This window comes from Antedon mediterranea, chromosome 2 (genome assembly GCF_964355755.1).
Source record: "Antedon mediterranea chromosome 2, ecAntMedi1.1, whole genome shotgun sequence".
Taxonomy (NCBI): Eukaryota; Metazoa; Echinodermata; class Crinoidea; order Comatulida; family Antedonidae; genus Antedon; species Antedon mediterranea.
In genome coordinates, this window is record NC_092671.1 from 9,231,981 (window position 1) to 9,253,813 (window position 21,833).

Below are 21,833 nucleotides of genomic sequence, written 5' to 3' on the forward strand. Positions count from 1 at the left end.
ACCTGTGTTTGTTGTTTTGATCGGTCGTCGCTCTTGGATCCACCACCTGCTGCAGAGCGCGCGTTTACTTCAATCTTTATAAATGAATTCTAAACATCGTAATAAAAGTGTTCCTGCTGAGCCTAATAAGGTTCAGTAATGTTGTTTGTGTACTATTCGTCAAAGACAACTCTCTCCTTCAAACTCTGTGGCTAGACCTACCAACGGGCCTACCAACCAGACCCTCTATCTAGCCTAGGCCTAGACTAGAGAGTAGATAGGCTAGAATAGAAAGAGGCTAGGCTAGCCAACTTAGGCCGCTAGGCCTACTAGGCCTAGGCCAAATAGGAGGTAGCCGAGCTAGCGCCCTAGTCGGTGCTACTGTACTTTCGCACCTAACTAGGCATGAATGATACTCCATTGTCTCTCAACGCCGTGTAGTGGGTGAATGTTTTTAAATTGGGTTAAGCTCGAGAGATTGTGATGAGAAAGCTAATCTAGGCCTAGTCTAGTTTCATATTTCCTGAAAAACACTCAATCTGGCACTAGGCCTCTACCTCCTATCCCCTGGACAGAAGTAATAGGCCTAAATTTTATTTGATTACAGACAACTGAAAACACAGCATTAGCTGCCGTTGCTTTCCAAGATCACATAGCCAGTGGCCTATCACTAGTCGACCCTCTCAGGAAAAAACAAATTCACTTTGCTACACCAAAGAAGAAATTAAATGCTGTAAAGTCGACAATTAATACTGGAAAAAGGAAAAATGTGAAAGTTAAAAAAGAGGAGGCTAAAGATGAAGAATATGTCATAGATTATGAACCAACAATGTTAACTTTGGGTAAGCAGGAGTGATGACTGAAATGTATACAGTACCAATCCATAATTTTCTAGCCTCTGTGTTACAAAAAATGGGCCCTGAAAGAAGTTTGTAATTATGAAGTTATTTATTGAAATATGAATTCCACATTGACACCAATTAATAACTAATTTGGCAATGGAACACCGATTTTCCATTGTCCAAAATCTAAATTTTAAATTATAAGCTTTACAACAGCAACATTTGGAAGACACAGTGTATCTGTATCAGATTCGCTTCTGTCTCCCTTTTTAGTCCCGGTCGTTTCGTACTGTAAGAGCAGGATCATATTTTAATTGTTTAAAAGTCACCTCCCTCACAGTGGCACACGTTTAGGGTCACTCACAGCAACTGAAATTTAATCATTGATTGTCAATTAAGACAATACAATATCCTTTGTAGGTTTATTAATGTTTTGTAAATACATTAATTAAAACATTAGTTGATAATGAATTAATGCATGTCTCTTTAATGTATAATGTTCAAATGTAAATGATACTGTCTATGGTAGTGTGGTATTCAGGAACAAACCAATTCATTTAACAGATCAATCATAACAAAACTAATTAATTAGATTGAATTGTCTACACAATTTCCTATCAACACACTAACAGCGAAATTAGGCCATGGATATTCCACTGTTGGATGTAAACAAATTTGAATTTGTCTATTTTAGAAAAAAAAAAACTGTCTATGATTGAGTAGGGCCTCAGTCAGATACAAAATATTTTCTTTTGTTCATTAATCTTCGATTACTAGTTTTTATTAATTATAATGTACAGTAAGAAAGAATTTTGTTTATTTATTGATATTTAAAATAGGGTTCTTTATTTTATCAAGAATTTTCCCATTTTCTGTTAAAAACAATTTTGTTGTTATCATTGTCATTTGTAATTTCACCACAAAGAAAATGAAATAAGTTGTCATTGTAAAACTACATTGCTGCCTCAGATAAATAAGCCTATAAATAGTATTTTAACATTGCCTTTTGCAATTTGATGTATTTTTTGTTGTTGTTTTATTGTCTTAATTATGCCAAGCAAACAAATTTATATTTGAAAGTGGACCAATAAAATGTCTTGAATCGGATTAATAGGAATCAGTAGATTAAAAAAAATAATTGTAGAAAATTAATCTTGCTATTAAAAGATTAAGAACTCTGAATTGTTATTCTTACTGTAGCTCAACGGATGGGTCTGGTTGCAGCCCCTGAACAACCCCTAACTGAGAATGAATGGAAAGAGGCAAAAGAAAAGTCTAACTGCAGAGAAGACTCTACACAACCATGCGTCATATGCAAGGAAGATTTCGGTTTTCAAGAACAGGTTAAAACTTTATTATTATCTATTTATACTATTTGTTGTATTTGACTCCTATCCCCATACACCATTACACTTTAAATGTTGCTATTATTTTGATAACTTAACAAAATGTTTTCAATGTTTTTTTTGTTTTTTAATGTTTTCTGAATATAATAATAATTTTCGACAAAATGAACAAAATATATTGAAAGAGGTACTGTAGATGAAATGCTTTTGATTTCAATATATTTTATCTTAATTTAATAAGTCTATGCACACTTCGGCCAATAATTGCTCTGATTGGAGAAGTCTTAAGTGTACCATATCGCTAAGATATTCAGTGTTTGGGACTTTTGGTTTTTTGATCTTTTTATTTGCAGGTTTTATTATCCTGTACACATGTTTTTCATCGGGTAAGTTGTTTAATTGTTTACGGTAGGTGTATTGTTGGAGATTTAAATGTGCTTAAGATGTCCCACATTATATGTACCGTTGTATGTCTTTTCAATGGATTGTCCCCTATCAGGTCAATGATTATAAATACACATACTATTGGAAATCCTGGCAAAATACATATGTCACTGTACGGTTTAGAGTTCTAGCCCTGCAAATTTATATTATTATATATATATATAAATCCAAAGGTAAAATACTGAAAAAATGACAATGCTGTGGGTATCAGTGGCTGGATCTCAACGGAGATACAAAAAAAAGCGAAAAGTAAAACAGCCAGAAACGTTAGCAGAGCTTTCAGCCAACGCTAGCCCTTCATCAGTGCAAGTGAAGGTACTTGGACAAAGATAGATAGATACTGTATACCAGGCAAGCGCTGCCCGAGTGGACAGGAATTAAAGAAATAAAACAAAAGAGCCACAGGGCTGGTGAATATGGAGGAGATATTATATATATATATATTTTTATATTATTTTTTTTTGTAATTGTTTTATGTTTATTGCTTAGACATGTTTGCAAGCATTTGAGAGATTTACCGGTAAAAAGTCATGTCCAATGTGTCGGAAAGTACATTATCAGACAAGGGTCATTCATGAAGGCTCAAAAGTACATCGCATTCGATGTGTTGTTAGGTAATTTGAAACTTATTTTTTATGTATACATTCCTAAGTATATTTCACAAATATATATAAACATGACAGGCACAGAATAAATTCTAAACTGCCCAGTGATATACTGAAATTTAATTTGAAACGATAAAGATGAGGAAATCTGTGAGAATGAGAAATCGACATTCTAAACCAGGAACCTTCTGCTTGATATGGAGATGTCCTAACCATTAGACCACTTTCATGGTAAATTCAAACTCGATTGGATAGCGACTCTTTTAACACTCTGGGTGTGGTACAACATAACAGCACTAATCTACCATACTCATTTTTTTACAGGATACAAGCACACTGGAGAGGATATATTGTTAGAAGTTGGTACAAGAACCTCCGTAAAACAGTTCCTCCAAACGATCCAAAGCTAAGGAAGAAATTTTATGAAGAGAAGGTTGCAATATTACTTTATCATTATTATCATTTATTTAAGATTTTAATAATGGAACGCACAGTAGCTCAGTGGTTAACAAACAATTTGTATGAGCATTTCCATTTCAAAAGCGACAGCATATCTAGGAGTTAGCTCTGTTAAAATACTATAATGCCCTGTACATGAACAAATGATAAAGTATCTCACAAGGTAATAGACAAAGTCAACTTTTGCATCGAATTGACTGCATGGTATGAAAATTAAACATGACTTAATTTTTTTTTAAAGCTTGAGTTGATCACAGATAGATTAGTGGGATCATACGACACAAGCGTCGATGATTTTCTCTCTGAAATTGATCGTTCTATGGAAGCAAGCAGACGTATCTTTGAGCACCTTGACGCTTCAGGACTAAGAAGTATCACTGACGAAGAATGGCAAGTTATTCAAGTGAAGGTAATAATATTAATAATTATTTATAACTATTGCGAAGTAGTAGGCTAGTCTCATCTTCAAATGTTTACAATGTACAATACAGTATAAGTTAACATCAGAGTAGGGCAAAACATCTGAATTAATATTTCTATGTTGAACAAATTAAATAAAATATTTTTATAATTTTATTATTCAAAAATCTTACTCAATGTTAACAAAAGATTGACCTAAACAAATTGTTGACCATGTCAATTGAAACTGCACGATTTTTAAAGTGTGCAGTGCACACAACCCTACAGAAATGTCATAAAATGCCAATAGTTGTGTTCTATTCATTTAAAAAATAATAATTTTACACTATAATTTAAACACTCGCATTAGCAAGAAAAAAAATACCAAAAAATGTCTTGATATATGTCTTTCTTTTTGCGATGCGCTAACTATGATTATATACTTTTCCGGATAAATACTTTGAAAAATTTGCTTCACGAAAGTTAACTTGTTTCCTGCTCTGATGGTTCTTGAGGGATTTCATTTAAAATAAGAGTGATGTTTTAATACAGGCGTTGAAACGAGCAGACACAGATTGTCCAATCTGCATCATGCCATTAGAAGGATCTCCAGATGACTCCTCACCAAGACCATCACCAGATCGTCTAGCGAAACGGCAGACAGTTTTGCTGTCCTGTACTCATGTCTTTCACAATGTCTGTCTGTCGGCTTTTGAGGAGCTATCATTCATTGAGCGTAATGTTTGTCCTGTATGTCGGTCAGGCTACCACAAACATGTTCTTTAATTGTCAGGTAATTGAATGCTGTGTTCAACTACCAACTGTGTGTGTAATGTATTGATTTCTATGTACCTGATTGACTTTTCAATCAGCATGATCACCATGTTGGCCTAGTTCAATGTTCCAATAAACAACAGAGTTAGGCACACAGTCGACAATGCCGATAGAAGACAAGGAATTAAGTGCATGACTGATCGTGCAGATAGCATTCGCACCAAACATTGACTGTCGGCACGCATGGTCAACTGTGCAAATAGCAAATACTGCAAAGTATAGTAACATTAAGGTGAAATAATTGAATAAAAATTCTGTCTTTATGAGAGAAAAATAATCAGGAAAGAGCAAGATTACTATAATATTAGCTCAAGCACTCTTTGATTTGCAATATTTTCCGATGGACATTTCAAACTGCGACAATAAATTAAAAACCTTTGGTATTGTGTTCTGAATGTTGAAAATAACTAATAATAGCAATAGTAAAGCTTACTGAATTTTTATTAATAAAACAGATTCATACAAACTATTTAATGTAAATTTCAATATACAAAAGATTGGTTAAAGTAATATATACAGTTTATTAATACTAGATAAAATCTAGCAGCAGTATGTATAGAACATTATCAGGATTAACTACAGTAATTGTTTGTAAATAATAAAGCTCTCTCTACCGAACTTTATGTGACAAAAAAGTGTGATGTGCCCATATATGGACATTATGATGTCATATTACTACCATATTTGGCCACATCACACTTTTTTGTCAAACTAGTTTGATAGTGTAGACAGAGCTTAATACATATGATAAGCAATGTGTATGCAAAACATTGAAAATTGATTTATTTATGTTCGTTGAAAACTTTTTAACTATAACTGTAGAACGGTCAGCTTAAAATGTTTCATAAAATGTTTCTTAAATGATAATATAACCTTGAAATGACATTGTTTAAATTTCCAAATAATATTTATTATATTAAAAACGGTATTGTTGTATTTTACTGGTTATTGTATATGTTGCTTACTTTGATTCGAACCATACAAAGACCTCCACTGACTGCAGTCATCAAGCGCAAACTCTCTCTGGAGATGTTCTTTGATTGTGACTCAATGGTTGGTTTCTTCTCGCCTAGAGTTTTATCCTTTGTTTAATACGTCATATTTAAAGATCATCATTACTGCTCTGCATCTTCTTCCTCTATCTCTTGGTCACATTCCTCCTCCTCTTCAGTATAATCCTCATACTGTTGGAATTCAGATATTAAGTCGTTCATGTTCGCTTCTGCTTCTGTAAATTCCATCTCATCCATACCTTCTCCACAGTAGTTATGAATGAAAGCTTTCCGTCGGAACATCGCTGAAAACTGTTCACCAATGCGTTTAAATACCTCTTGAAGAGCGGTGTTGTTTCCAATAAAAGACGCGGCCACTTCCAAGTTTTGTGGCGGTATATCGCAGACTGCAGTTTTTATATTATTTGGAATCCACTCTACAAAGTAATTACTGTTTTTACTTTGAGTTTTGTACAATTCTTTCTCGACCTCTTTCATTGAAAGCCGGCCTCGGAAGACTGCTGCTGCGGTAAGATATCGTCCGTGTCTCGGATCGCATGCTGTCATCATGTTACGGGAATCAAACATCTGTTGCGTTAATTCGGCAACAGTTAGGTTGGCGTATTCTTTACTCGAGCGGCTGATCAACGGTGCAAAACCTGGCATGAAGAAATGCATCCGCGGGAATGGAACCATATTCACTGCTAGTTTTCTAAGGTCCGCGTTCAGTTGGCCAGGGAATCGAAGACTTGCCGTGATACCGCTCATAGCTTGAGATACCAACATATTCAAGTCGCCAAATGTCGGCGATGCCACTTTCAATGTCTGTGTGTTTATGTTGTACAATGCCTCATTATCAAGGCAGTACGTCATGTCAGAGTTTTCAATTAACTGGTGTATCGATAGAGTACTATTATACGGCTCTATGACTACATTTGACACTTTTGGAGATGGCACAACGCTGTAATTTGTCAGAAGCCTATCTGGAAATTCTTCGCGGATTTTCCCAAGGAGTAGAGTGCCCAGTCCTGAACCGGTTCCTCCACCGAGTGAGTGCGTTAACTGGAAACCTTGAAGACAATCACAATGTTCAGCTTCCTTCCTGACAACATCAACAATCGATTCAGCTAATTCTGCTCCTTCTGTATAGTAACCCTTTCCCCAGTTGTTGCCAGCACCAGTCTGTCCAAATATGAAGTTGTCTGGATGGAAAAGCTGACCGTATTGTCCAGACCGTGCGGCATCCATCGTGCCAGGCTCAAGGTCAACGAGTATTGCCCGTGGAACATACTTGCCACCCGTTGCTTCGTTGTAGAAGACGTTGATTCTCTCTAATTGAAGGTCGGAGCTGCCATTGTATGTCCCATCTGGTGCAATTCCATGTTCTTCAGAAACTACCTCCCAAAACTGTAAAAAAAAAAACCGTTACAGTTGGTTATATATTCAAACAAATGACAAACGGCACAAACGAGATTCCATTTGCAAAAAAGGTATTATTCATAAAACAACGTTTTAATGACGGGAACCAGTCATTGTATAATAAAAGCGAAAACTGTCCCAAAAACTGCAAATGGAGTGGACAATCAACCAGTAGGCTTATTTGCTTTTACCCATAAATTCTCTGTACTACCAGGACAATTAGCTGTTCCGACACTGGAAATAGGTTAACTTATTTATTCAGAAATGTGCCTTCCTCATACAACTATACAATTATAAATCATTGTTAGGCCTACTATGTTATTATTTTGTATTATTACCCATCCTAAATAATTACAAAATTACAGCCTACCTTGCAACCAATCTGGTTGCCGCATTGGCCTACTTGTAAATGCACAATCTCAGGCATATCTTTAGTATAAAGTACTGCACTGCACCTTTTCTAACTTTGCCAAAACTTGTATTGTAGATCAATAATTTTGGTGCAGCGAAGGGTTGAACACTTCCGTTACTACTACCACCACCTTAACAGTATTATATTTTTTCTCATAATTCGATTTTTATATCTTAACGTTATCGTTTTCAATGAGCTCATAGTGTTTAAATCATTGTTATTTTTAGTATTCTTCGAGTCAAACTGTAAAACGTGGAAGTCCTTTCAAACAATGAGTCATAATAATAGTCTAAAAATAGCAATGCGGTAATTGTTACCTGTGTATATATTTATTTTGTAATTGAACTTTATCGTACATTGTGCAGATACTAAGATATACGACTTATCTATGCTTGATTTTTTATTGCGTGGATCCAGGGTGAGTAAGCTTGACGGGGGGAGGGGGGTTGGTCGATATGAAAACCCACATACTATTTGAAATCTTGGTTCACCGAGATTGTTGCTCCGCACCGAGGTTGGCGTGGTGCGGTATGATAGTAGCATTGTAGACAAGCATACTAGTCGATGTCGAACTTCGTAATTTTCATGTCTTCAAAGAAGGCATTGGCCCGACCGCACCCAGACCTTGCTGTCAGTGTGTTTCAATTAATTCATCTTTCAATTTATTTTACATAAAAATGCATGTATGGGCGTATACTAATAATAGTCAAATAGTATTATTTTAGCTCCCTTTTATTCTCAGAGTTCAGGTCGATTTTACTGCTAACTGGGGGCCCAGGGGAAACGGAGTGACATAATCTGCTTCTCATCCAACAATCAGGCCAATCTCTGTAGCAATATTGACAATTTGTTTAATTAGTAAAGACATGTGGTCAGTTTCACCGTATTTTTGCCTGCTAAATATGATAACTTTCCCAGATACCGTACTCTTGATTCTATTTTTTGTTTCATTATTGTTTGTCCGTCAAAAAAGCATTGGGTGGGTGGGTAGTAGATATATATTGTTTGAAGGTTTGCATGGCGAAATAAAATGTTGATATAAAGTTTATATCAACATATACATTACCGGTAGTTTTTTTCTGAAATACTTTTACAAGCTAAACGTTAAATTTAAAACCAGTTCTTTCATTTGCATACCATTTACCCACTGAATGTGTTTTAATTGAATGAATAAGGTAGTTCGTTACCAAAACTAAATAATTGGTATGTTATACCAAAAGATAATTTAAGATATAATTAAACAAGGGTAACAAAACAGATAAATTGGTTATTGTATACCCACACCCCAGCACAGTCTGCTCTGCACCATGGTTTTATAGAACAGACAATCCTTCAACTCTTCATTTCAACTCGTAAAAAACCATTATAATTTTTGTACACTGTACAACTCAATTGGCGTCTGTAATAACTGATAATAACCAATAAAGCTTCCTCGTATTTTGTTTATAAAAAAAAATACAACTTATTTTTTAAATTTTTGGCCGTTTTAAAGTTCAAATATTAATTAGTATTGACTGATAAGTAGAGTGTTTAATTGACCCGAATCGTTTACTGTTTCTACGCGCGTAATGATTAATTATATTCTTTAAGGCAAAACTAGAACTGATAGCAAGTGCTCTAATTCTGTAATTATCGTTTCATGATTATGATACTCACTGACCTGATTATTTAAATACATAAACATGTACGTTTCAATGAGTACAGTACAACTCCTCCTTTAGGACACCTCTATTCAGGAGACATTCCCCTATTAAGGGGACACATTCCAAAATTAACTGAGGGTGATATTATGTTTTAACACTACGGCCAACCTATATTCAGGGGACACTATATGGACTATAGGGCTACCGATACTATATCGGGCTACCGGTACTATATCGGGCTACCGGTACTATATCGGGCTACCGATATTATATTGGGCTACCCGATACTATATCGGGCTACCGGTACTATATAGGGCTACCGGGACGCGATTTTTTTTTTCGTACATAAGTTGGGGACCCCCTCATGAAACGTCACAAAATAAACATGAATAATTCATCAGTTAAATTTGTTGTTCCGTGTGCACCCAAGCGTTTAGCAACAAGAAGCGATTACACAACTGCGATACGATACTTTACAGTATAGTAGGCCTAGGATTCTAAGTCAATTCACGCGATTGCCTTCGCGCACTCTTCTTCACACAAAATGTGTCGAGTCGAGGCTAATCGACAGCTAGGCAAGACATTAGACTAAGTAGTAATTCATTGGACATAGCCCAAAGAAAGCTTAGACCCACAAGAATAAAGAATGTGTATAATTTGTGTACTGTATTTTTTTTAATTCTGCTATTTTATTATCAAACAATGCATGTACTCAAAGGAACTTTAAAAATGCGCGTATGAACACATGAGATGGGAAGATTAGACCCACGAGAATAAAAAATGTATTTTTGTGTAATGTTTATTGTTTAATTTTGCTGACTTATTATTACTCGGATTGTGTCATACCTATAACACACACACACACACACACACAGCTCTACTAGAATAGACATATGTTTAGAGACTAATAATTAGGCCTAGGCCTAATAGTATTAATAGAAACTATAATTTTAACACGTAATTCTTTAGTAATAAATTATATTAAAGACACTATCATAAACTAAAGGCTGATTATTTCGACAATCCACACAAAACGCCGCTATTCCTCTATGAAATCGCACGCCGCAACAACAGCGCGGAGATAGGCCTAGAATCGTACCGCACTTGTGTAATCACTTCTTGTTGCTATACGCTTGGGTGCACACGGAACAAGAACATTTAACTGATGAATTATTCATGTTTATTTTGTGACGTTTCATGAGGGGGTCCCCAACTTATGTACGAAAAAAAAAATCGCTACCGGGACTATATCGGGCTACCGGTACTATATCGGGCTACCGATATAATATATCGGGATACCATAACTATATCGGGATACCGGTACTATATCTTCCCATCCATTAAAAGGTTCATTTTTTTAAAGTAAGCCTGCTGTGAAGGCACCACCGGTTACCTAAAGATGCAGCAAAGGGTGGTGTTTAAATACTTTTATCCTCGTATGATTATTGTGATTTAGTTTGGAATCGTGGTAAGGGTCTGTCTGACTGGCTGCAGAATAGAGATGCCCGTGTCATTCTTAGAGCTGACCATTGATTTAATTCTGCACATGGTCCTTCTGGTTCGTCTTTTATCAAAACACGAGACGCTCACTTCGGTTCTAGACTTTTATGAATGGGTATAATACGTTTTACTATTTAGTATATATATTTAAGTTACAAGTTCATGATAATTATTCGACCAGATTCAGATATAGACTTTGAAAGTTTGAGAGTTTAATTCCAATCGATTTACCATACCAAATAGGCTACTGTACGTCAGGTAGCTACGGTAGTTCACCACATATTTACATGACCTATATGTATTAATCCTTTATTATTTCCGTTTAAATGTTGTTATAATATCCTTATGTTTTATTAATGTTTTGTGTAGAAAAATATCCGCGTAATAATCTTCTCACCGTTCTACTTTTTCGTGCACTCAGGGGTAATGGCTATTTTGCGACAATAGCCATTGGCTACGGAAGCCTCCTCGTCCAATTCATTACCAATATGTGTCAAAGCCCTCTAGTGGTGAACCTTTCTAAAACTTTTTTCTTATTGTGAGTAAACTAAAACCAAATCCAGCGACCGTGTGATGCGTGAAGGTAATTGAATCAACGTTTGAACAGGATGGACGTCTTTCATGTTACACGACTGTACTTGTGTAATTTGGAACGATACCACATAGGATAGATAAAATTATTTTTTATAATAGTCTTTCTAGTACCATATATAGCCATATACAGTAGTGAACTATGTACTGTAGCCGGCCCTATGCTACTTGGAAAGAGTATACAACACTGTAGATTGTAATACATTTAACTGTAAAAAAATGTACTAGCGCCCTCAAATCAATAAAAACTACGACCGTAGGGCCTATTGTTATAAACTAACAATAGTAAGTTTACAGTCCATCTACCCGCACTCCACCACTTTCCTCCACACATAATTCTTGAATGTGCTTATGGTTTTCAAAGTTGTCAATGTCATAACATTATCTTAACGCTAATCTTTTGCGATGTCATCTTTGCCGTATTGATGCTGAAATATAAAAAGATGACATAGCAGATTTGTTAGACACTTGACAAAAAAATATACACACTTATTAAAAGTATTAAGAACAATCTGATTTAGTTGACATTGTTAATCCCTTTTATCACGTTAAAAATGGTGCATCATGGCAGGCCCTGGGTGGGGTGACATTCAAACGCGTTGCCTTTGAGGCCTCCACCTGAAACGCTGTCGATCAAAAGATAGCGTACGTATTTTTACCCCACATGCTGTCATCTGACAATAACGTAAATACAATAGTAAGAAAACCAGTTTGTATTTTTAGATTTACTCTCTTTGCGTGGCCATTTAATGATATATTATCCCGTATAGGTCCCTGTGAGTTGGGCAAGGGGTGTATTCCCATGCCTACGTTCGTAGACTAGATAAACGTTTTCGCTAAGCGCCAAAGACCCTCTTCACTTGATAGAAAATGATTGTTGTATTATTTCCTTGTAGATATTTATTTTGATGTATTCTTTAAGCGTGTCAAGATAACCTTGGCAGTACCTTATATGGTAACGTTATCATCACAAAACGATTGAATCCATGGTTGTTTCCGTTGTAGACAACTTGAATCAGAACAGGCTCCAGTGCTTACGTAGTTACTTTGGCAAGCTATAATCCTGAGTAATCCGTTGACGTTTTAAAATGAAATGGAAAAGGGGTTCCCTCAAGGTTCCAGGATAGATCGACTCATCCACTCATTTACTAGCGACATCAAGCTATCCAGGCATTTGCAAGCTGCTTCAGATTAATTGGTGTAAGACATGTCTAGTCGACGCATTGTTATCGTAAACTTTATCTATTATTGCTGATCCAGCGAAAAAAAAATATTGAGATAAACAAATATTTTAATATTATATTTTTAGATCCTCTTATTACAAAATTCTGACTCTTTGAAAGATTTTTTTTAACGTAGAGAATAGTGTAATATTTTGATCATTATCTTATGGATGAAGCTACAGTATATTGCCGGGCTTGTTACTTTCATCCACTTCATGAATTGTGTCAGAATACCATAAGATGCTTTATATGAATAGATTACATACCTCGGACATTCTTTTTACTTTGTGTATAGTGTAAAATGTAATCATACGTATCATATGTATTGCTATTTATACTCGACCATAATATATGGAAAAAGCTACAATATCGTAAGCTCTGTCTAGACTATCAAACTAGTTTGACAAAAAATGTGATGTGCCCAAATATGGTAGTGATATGACCATTTATGGTAGTGATATGATATCATCATGTCCATAGGCACATCACATTTTTGGCGTCACATATAGTTTGATTGGTGTAGACAGAGCTTTAGTAGAGGATGGTAATTTTAATACCATTATTATCATCTAACTAAAAATAATCTAACTAAGAGCTTGTGCTTAGCAATGTACTTGTCTAGGAATGTTGTACTTCAGGTTATTTAGGACCTTGGTAGAATTATTACTCGTTAATTATGCATTAGTAATTACCTGTTAGGATGATAATATAAATGAATAACTAGACTCTAGACCTCCTATTGAAGTATAGGTGATCATTGTGGTTTGAAGATAAAACAAATATATTATTCATGTTTTTAGTCGCATGCAAACGCGACTCTACAGCTCACTATATCGGTCGGTTGGTCGGTCGGTCGGTAAACACTAACTCAAATTTGAGCACGCTTCGATCAAAAGATTGAAATTAATTATTTTTGATAACAAATATTTCAATGATGATAGGTACAATAGGACCTGCTCCTCCTCCGACTTCTAAACGTCACGTCATGTAAATGATATCCGAATTAAACATTGTTGATTGGCTGGTTAAATGAAAATGTGAGATACCTATTGAGATGTTTTGTTTATTGATTTGAATAAATAACTTTGTGCTGCTAAAGTGGTTATAAATCAAACACCACTTGTACAATTCTTTATTTTTGAAATTTTAAAACGAAAGTGGTTTGGTTTAGCTCTCATGGGACTTGAACATACAACCTCTTAATGTAGTACGGATGCACTACCGACTGATGCATGACTCCCAGAAGACGTCAACCGAAGGAATGATTCCCTCTAACCCTTTATCAATTTCTAATAAATAGATGGAAGTGAAACATTAGGTTTGTTATTGAGGAAGATAAACAGGCGGCTGAGTACCGTACTTATGATGACCAACAATTTGGACAGAAATTAGCAATAAGATATTTAAGATTGAATTCTTAGTTGATTGAACTCATGTGTCAACAAAACAACATTAAATGACATGCAAACTTAAACCAGGTTTTCTTATCACGTATAATCACACATTAACAGTGGCCTATTCATGTAAGTTTCATAATTTCTAATAGGTTTTGAAGTTTCTATGTACTAAGTGAACCAGAAAACTTATTTTTAAAACAGATTACTGTATTAATTGTAAACATTTCATATTTATTTATTTATTTCAACTACTGTACATCCAACAGCAAAAAATTGTCAATTATAGGATGCGTTAAAAATATTTAGATATAAATATATACGTAAAAACACAGACAAATACAATATGAAACATACAGCAATGGCAAAATTAAATAGCTTTAGATTTGAAAATTGACAAACTGTCTCTTATCTTAAATAAAAATTGAATTGTAAAGCTTGGATATATATAAATATCTAATCAGAATATGTAAGTTGAAAATATAGTGTTAAGAACACGTACGTTCAAGATTCTGGTTCAAGGGAAAATAACTCTTCAAACAACCTGTCGTTTAAGCGGAAATACGTCATGGTTTTTACCGTCACACTAGTAACACACCAACTTGCAGACTTATCCCCGGCCTTACGTACTCTTTTGGCGTTAATCCAACTGAATGAACTTAGAAAACTTCTTCTACGAAGTTTCATAAATTACCACAAACAAATATAGTAACAATACCAATAATTAATAATTAAGAAAGAGATGTCAATATTCATTTCTGATTTTTAGATTTGAGAAAAAAATGCGCAAAATATCTCTTTATCTCTTGATTTGACTTATTGGCCTTCTGTGTCTTCCTCCCACACATCACACGCACATGTTGGCAACAATTATATTTAACAAACTGTTCAATAGTTCGTTGAATTTTGTGGTGTGACAATTTTTTATTTTACTTTGAATAAGTTACATTTGAAAAGAAACATTTTCAAATCAATTTATGTGTGGTGATAATCTCTCATACTATATTGGTTTCGTAATCCGCATGTAAAAAAAAACCTCAAAATGACCGGGAATTGTTGTAAAATTATATATTGCCATTGTTTTTTTCAAGTTACAATCCATCAATAATTATTTATTACATATTTTTATATGCTAATGGTATTGTCCTTTATTATTATGTATTCCTTTATATTAATTCCGGTTTATTGGTACTGACCCTTCTTGATCCACCACTGTCAATGAACTAATTAAACTATATGGTAAGAATAAGTTGTCTAAAATGTTCTACAAAATCCGAAAAAATATAATGTGTTCTAAAGCATTGGCCTGCAATACTATGTGTGCGTATTTAATGTTTATGGTGAGACGTATGATAAGTTACACCTTTTAACAAAGTAGGCCTATACTTCATTCACATCTTATGATAAGTTACACCTATATACAAAGTTTAGGCCTGTACTTCACATCTTCAATCTCCATAACTTTTTAACTTTACTACTACTTGCCATCATCCCAGACCACAGTTCTTCGGGTTCTATCAGTACAGGTTAGGTCGCTTGATTTCCATCCGCTTACAACCTCTTTACTGGTTTTCTCTTTAAATTTAGTCTCTGTTAATGTTACAAAGAGTTTATTTGGTTTAATAACATTTGTTTGATGATGTATAGATTAGTTTACCTAAAATATGAAGTAATGCTTTTGAAGTTGATTCCCTTTTTTTTAGAACACTCTTTAGCAGTAGGCCTATTGATTATACTTTGTGAGTATCTTCGGTGCGTAGCCGAGATCGTTTTGAACCCAAAAAAGAGTAGGCCTACAACTTCTCTCTGAACTCTGAAGATAGGCAAAGTATTGCCAGAAGTAGAAATAAACCGACAAATGAATAAGTCGAATACACTTCTGGTTTCAAATAGTACAGATTGTTCGTAATGCATCTTAGAACACCACCTGTTATTGACATAAACTATTATTTCCATGACTAACTTTTTTGGATGTTTTTGAATGTTTTTTATCGGTATATGATGGAATGATGAACACATGCCATCATGTTAGGAGCCCAATATTTCAACATTAATTATTCTATCATCATGTAAGCATTTTTTAAATTATTGGGTGAAACGCTTCAGTTTAATAATGGTATTCCGTGGTTGTTTTTTTCCCGTATTTCTGGAATAGTGGTATTCGTTTTATGCACAAATGAATCTTAAGACATGTATTATAAGTACATGCTAACCTATACTTGTATGTCAATGACTTGCGCTAGTCAGTTATGATGTATCTAGTGACAGTTGTAGACTATAAGAAACATTTAAATATATCACCGTTCCACTTCGCTATATCTACTACTGTAGGCCTACTACTTTCCCCATGCCTAAAATGTAATTGTTTTAAGAGAGCGAAAATTGCTTTGTTTGCTATCTATAATATAATAATGTTTATTATAGTCTTTAATTTAATCATTTAATAATTACCTATCGACTTTAGAAGGTGATGAGTCAACAGATAGGTCAATAACAATGATCATGAAAATGCAAATAACATATTCACTTACAATACCACAGTGTCACTTTAATTATTATGCTAAAATCTGGCATTATTACTCCAAATAGTTGATTAGTATATAGGCTCCTCCCACTCTGGCTAGCCTTTTGGAGGTTGCCACTTTCTTTTGCTTTCAATTCAAACAGAAATATATAGAAATATTGACTTTCTTTTAATGATTCTCTTATGAAAGTAATGGTTTGTACGTAATTTTTCCTCTCTTTTTTGTCAATTGTTCTTTTTTGCCCTTTTAAACCTTATTAAGTTGCATTGTTGTTACAGATTATGTTTCGATCTTTGCTGCAATTGAAGGAAATAAATGTTTATTTTGATTTGATTTGATTTGATTTACTTTGCTTTTAAATGTACCAATATAGGCCTAGCAGAGTTGCAAATTGTTTTTAACAATCTGCTGCGTTCCTCTGCACTCTGCGGAACCGTATTATGCAAATTAGTAAGTGTTTTCAACCGACATAACGAGAGGAAGAAAATGATAAAAGTAAACGAGTTAACATTGTGGTCACACTCTGATTTGATGTACACAGTTTAAACAATATGATTTGGCCACCCCCAAAAAAATAAATTTTGCTGGATTCTCGGTTTGAAGCTCGGGCCATATGCATTGGAACAAACTTTTATCCATATGCTCGCATTTAACCTGCTAAATTATATGTGCAAATTGACGTGACGTAACTGACGAAATAATATGTAAATGTCATTTTAGCAGTTACAGTGGTTGTCCCACCCAAACAAATTAATAACTTTAGATGAATGTGTTTTAATTAAATTAATTATTGACTAATTGTATTGGCACGATAGTGTTAATTTATGCGGTATTTCAAATTATTAGAAACCCCTCTTGTTATTATTGATATCAATATTTAATAAAACGACAATTATCGGCCTTTATAAAGAAACTTTATAACCACAATTTGGAAGTGAATTTTAATAATTTCAAAGAAATGGTTAGCCGATATAAAATTGTAGGGGAAGGAAACATTAATGACTATTAGCCGGCATGATATTGAAGTATGACACAATGTTCCGGTAGGGTCTATGATGGGGGGTTGACTAATAAGGCTGGTGAGATGTGAACATATCACCCGAATACGGACGATGAGCGATAGGCATGTACCTTCCGAGTTGAGTCATTGTGGTTAGATGGTAATCTATAGGCCTAGAGAATTCATTTTGACCGGTTAGATGCCCCACAAACTATAAGGTGTATTTGTTTTTGAATAATGAAGGCAATGTCGTACATATAGGTCTACTTGTTTTGTTGTAACATTCAACCTTTTAAAGTACGAATTCTATTTCAATGAATCGTCTTGGGTCCGGATTAAAATATCCCTATATTTAGGTGAAGTAACACCATTTTTATCATTAAAAACTAAACAAGACAAATTATTAGGATGGAAATAGAGATGCCATCGACGGGAACTGACCGGGCGTTTGCTTGACTTGAACCCGTCTATACGCTTTGATATATATCTTACCTGCGATCAAAACGGTAACGGTAAAGGGGAATGATGGAATCTCAAGCAGGACATGTATTTTGGCCTGGCCGGGGTGCGATATTTCTTTTCGTACATAAGTTGAGGACCCCTCGTGAAACGTCACAAAATAAACATGAATATTCATTAGTTATATCCATAAGGTGTGACGTAAGAATCGAGCTAACTACAATTCGCTAATGTAAACGATTTCTGTCGAGCCGTCTGTGTAGTCGAGTGAATAAGACTATGGACTTTACATGTCGATGTATGGGGTTCGACTCCCATGAGCTACTCTTTTACTTTATAGTGAGAGAGAGATTATTTGGAGGGTTAGGTTTAGTTATATTTAGGAAGTAGTTTGGCTATCTTTCACATGGGGTCCCCAACTTATGTACGAAAAAAAAATCGCGGCCGGGGTATGTGTGATGCGTCAGGGCGGTCTATGTCGTACCTCAGGCTAATCGGCCGATGATAGGTTTTTAAAAAGCGTACGGTAAAGGGGAATGATGGAATGCAATTCTCAAGCCGTACATGTACTTTGGCTTGGCCGGGGTATGTGTCGGGCGGGCTATATCGTACGTCAGGTTAATCGGCCGATGAGATGTTTTTTAATGCTCTCAAAGAAAAATATCAATTGTGCTCTTAGAAAACATCCTGTGGTGAAGAGTTGAACTTCCCTTTGATATGCACGATGACAGAAACCATAGTAGGGCGGTTAATTGATCGGACTAGATGGTAAAAAAAACCACAAAAAAACCGAATTATTCAACTGTTATTGGCTAATACTGCGCATGGTAAATAGGAAAACTCAAAACTACAAATGTAGTTCACATTTTAGGGACCGGTGTGTCCCCTTAATATTGGGTGTCTCCTGAATAGGGATTAGCTGTAGCGTTATATTGGCACTCGTTTGTTTCACGTGAAAATAGATGTGTCCCCTGAAGAGGAGTGTCCTAAAGGGTGCTACTGTAGTCTGAATGACAGAAATGCTCTGTTCCTCCTCACATATACAACAGAAAATGATCATAAATGATGACATACAAAATAATGTTTCTTGTTGTTAGAATATACACACAATTTCAGATTTTTGTAACGATCGTGAGGATTTAAAAGTTTTTTTTTGTCGTAAGTGCATGCATGTTTGACGGCTGCAACACGCTAAAATGATGTTTATAAAAATATTTTTAAAACAGGCCTATCGTAAGAACGTCTTAATCTAGGTTACTAACGAGCAGATTCGTTGAGGTGGGGCCGACCCCGTCCTTAAAGTTCGTCGAGGCGTCGTGGTCTTTTAAAGAATTAAAGTCAGGTCCTTTAGATTGTCAAACTTCAATTTGGCAAAATGTCACGCGGAAGAGTATGTTGAGCGCTACTTAACGAAGTGGGCTAGTGAGAAAAAAAAGAGTTGAATCTAGCACTTCATATATTTTTTTGATTTATATTTATTAAACTATAAAAATATAATACACAAGGAGAAGATTTACTTAATATGTGAAATAAAAATGTTTTTCTCGATCTAATTCTTGAAGATGTTTTAGTCTTTCCTTGTTTTAATGCCATGTTTCAAGAAATGTTGTATACCATGAAGCGAAATCTAATTCTTTAAGACGGTTCTGTAAGATGTTAATTACAAAAATCAAATGTTATCGTTCATCAACTAAAATAATATGATGAATGTAATGGAAATCCTTGTTGCAAACAGGATGACAAACATTTACTCAGATATGTACTAATTACCCTATTTAATTATTAGAGGAACTAGACCGGGTTTTAGTGTATTAATATTCGGTATAAAATTAGTCCACAAAGTATCTGTATGCGTTTTATGTCATCTGTACATTTTATTTCCTTTTTAAATTAAACCAAATGCTTATAGTTATATTTGTATTTCCTTGTCACGCTATGCTTGCGAATTTTATCACATTTTCATATCGAGATGGACAAACTAAAAAACGTTTGGCACACTTTTTATTATATTCCGAGCAGTTTAGACAAATTAGATTATATCTAATTCAATTACACTGTTGTTACTAAATGCGCGGCATTTCCGTTATCAAAATTTAGGCCAATGGTGTTACTACGCGAAAAAGTTCCAAATGCTTGAAGCTATAGTTATACAAATCAACGCATGAGTGTGCATGACTAGTATAAAACTATATGTGGTTTTAATTGCATTGGCGGTGCTAGATCTATAAGTTTTAAATTGATTACGTAGCAAATTAAACAACGGAGTTTGTTGAAATAATTGATATAATGACACATCATGGAAAGTTCGACAACACCTGTTTTTTCTTCTTTACTGGTACTGCCTTAACTTTTATTTGGATTTCAGCGGAGTGATAGTTTGCTTCTCTGGGGGAAGAGTGGTCATGGGGGAACATAGAGGTCACATTTGGTTCTAGGCACTAACATTTTCAGGGGTAGAGAGACTAGGGAAAACACAGAATAGTCAACTTACGTCACTGACTTCTGCTAGTTTCGTTTGACCTCAAGCATCAGAATTATATGCAAGAGTTCATTTGAAACTACGTACTGATAGTTTATATTATAATTCAGTATACCGTAATACTTCGATATAAGAATTGAAATTGTGAACAAATATTAAGCTACTGTTCTTTTGAACGAAGAAATACAACATCCATTCTATAGTTGTTTCTCTACTAGGCAGACGTTTTAGTTACAGTAGTGTATACTCATTTACCATGTAAAATTTGGTCATGTGATTGCATATAAAATTCTTATAACAAACAAAAATACAATTAATGATTAATGTGAGTATATATTTGAGTATATAATTCTTTCAATTACAGAAGCTTCAGCTAAGTTGAAAAAACTTAGAAAAGTCCACTTTAACCCTGCAGTTGCTTTAGTTTATATTTCATTAGGGGCCTATAGGATAATTGCAATGGTACTCAGAAAAAACTTTATTTTTAGGAATTGCCAGTATCCTAATGAATGTTTATGAGTTAAATGAATAGAATATTTTCATGAGTTGAATGATTAAATGTTCTATTCAACTCAACTAGCCACCTTACTATTAGATTGTCTGTATTTTGTTTACCTAGCCAAGTTCAACTTGCAGGATATTGAGTAACAGTTGTCTCCCTAAAAAGCGGAACTTAAGTTCAATGTAATTATCTAAATGAAAGAGTTTATTCTTGAGTTAAACTTGGTAAGAAAGCTTGTGGAACAAAATGATGAATCTAGGATGGAATTAACTCAAATATATATATATTTTAAAAGCAAGAACATAATTGTACACCTTTTTAAAATGAATTTAACTAACTGACTATAGTTTCCAGAGGCTAAATCATTATTCAACCAAATTACATTAATATCCTCATCTAAAATAAGCATTTCCTGATAGTAAATATTATTAGCTTACTGCCTAATGTTTCAGACAATTATCACTCACAAAAAATGTTCAATTTATCGCGCGCAACATTTTGATTCGACGTATTTCCAGGCTCCTGGCCTGGTTTCATCGAACATGATTCATGGAAGTGAGCCTAAAAGGCAATTCAAATGTTTGGTTTCAACAATCACCACGCCCTGTAAAATGTTCCTTTTTCAACCCACTATTCTAATTGACAACTCTCCATCGGGTTCATCAAACGCCTTTGATGAAAATGAACACTGTTAAAAATATTTAAAAAAATTGAAACGGTTAAATATCAACAAAACTGACATTTTCCAGAAGTATTTGGAACTTGTGCAATGCTCCAATCTGAATT

General features: G+C 34.6%; 2 protein-coding genes across 2 annotated transcripts; one reads left to right on the forward strand and one right to left on the reverse strand.

Moving 5' to 3' along the window:
- Positions 1–3: 3 nt before the first annotated feature.
- On the forward strand, positions 4–5,546 carry LOC140040303 (RING finger protein 32-like). The gene is made up of 8 exons (XM_072086125.1): positions 4–130; positions 587–821; positions 2,022–2,164; positions 2,521–2,553; positions 3,101–3,225; positions 3,541–3,649; positions 3,917–4,084; positions 4,627–5,546. The coding sequence occupies exons 1-8, from the start codon at positions 83–85 to the stop codon at positions 4,858–4,860; spliced, it is 1,095 nt and encodes a 364-aa protein (XP_071942226.1). The 5' UTR covers positions 4–82; the 3' UTR covers positions 4,861–5,546.
- A 279-nt stretch (positions 5,547–5,825) lies between these two features.
- LOC140040302 (tubulin beta-4A chain-like) lies at positions 5,826–8,094 on the reverse strand. Its single transcript, XM_072086124.1, has 2 exons — positions 7,690–8,094; positions 5,826–7,307 (listed from the first exon to the last, which is right to left on the reverse strand). Exons 1-2 carry the CDS (start codon positions 7,744–7,746, stop codon positions 6,024–6,026), a joined length of 1,341 nt encoding a protein of 446 aa, XP_071942225.1. The 5' UTR covers positions 7,747–8,094; the 3' UTR covers positions 5,826–6,023.
- Between the last annotated feature and the right edge of the window lie 13,739 nt (positions 8,095–21,833).

What these genes read in the sequence shown, in the direction of transcription:
- LOC140040302 (XM_072086124.1), bottom strand. Translation starts at nt 7,746, where the DNA reads ATGCCTGAGATTGTGCATTTACAAGTAGGCCAATGCGGCAACCAGATT. An exon ending in GCAACCAGATTGGTTGCAAG is followed by an intron (nt 7,308 to 7,689) that starts GTAGGCTGTAAT and finishes TTTTTTTTACAG; the next exon opens with TTTTGGGAGGTAGTTTCTGA.
- LOC140040303 (XM_072086125.1), top strand. Translation starts at nt 83, where the DNA reads ATGAATTCTAAACATCGTAATAAAAGTGTTCCTGCTGAGCCTAATAAG. An exon ending in ACCAACAATGTTAACTTTGG is followed by an intron (nt 822 to 2,021) that starts GTAAGCAGGAGT and finishes TTCTTACTGTAG; the next exon opens with CTCAACGGATGGGTCTGGTT. An exon ending in AGAAATTTTATGAAGAGAAG is followed by an intron (nt 3,650 to 3,916) that starts GTTGCAATATTA and finishes TTTTTTTTAAAG; the next exon opens with CTTGAGTTGATCACAGATAG.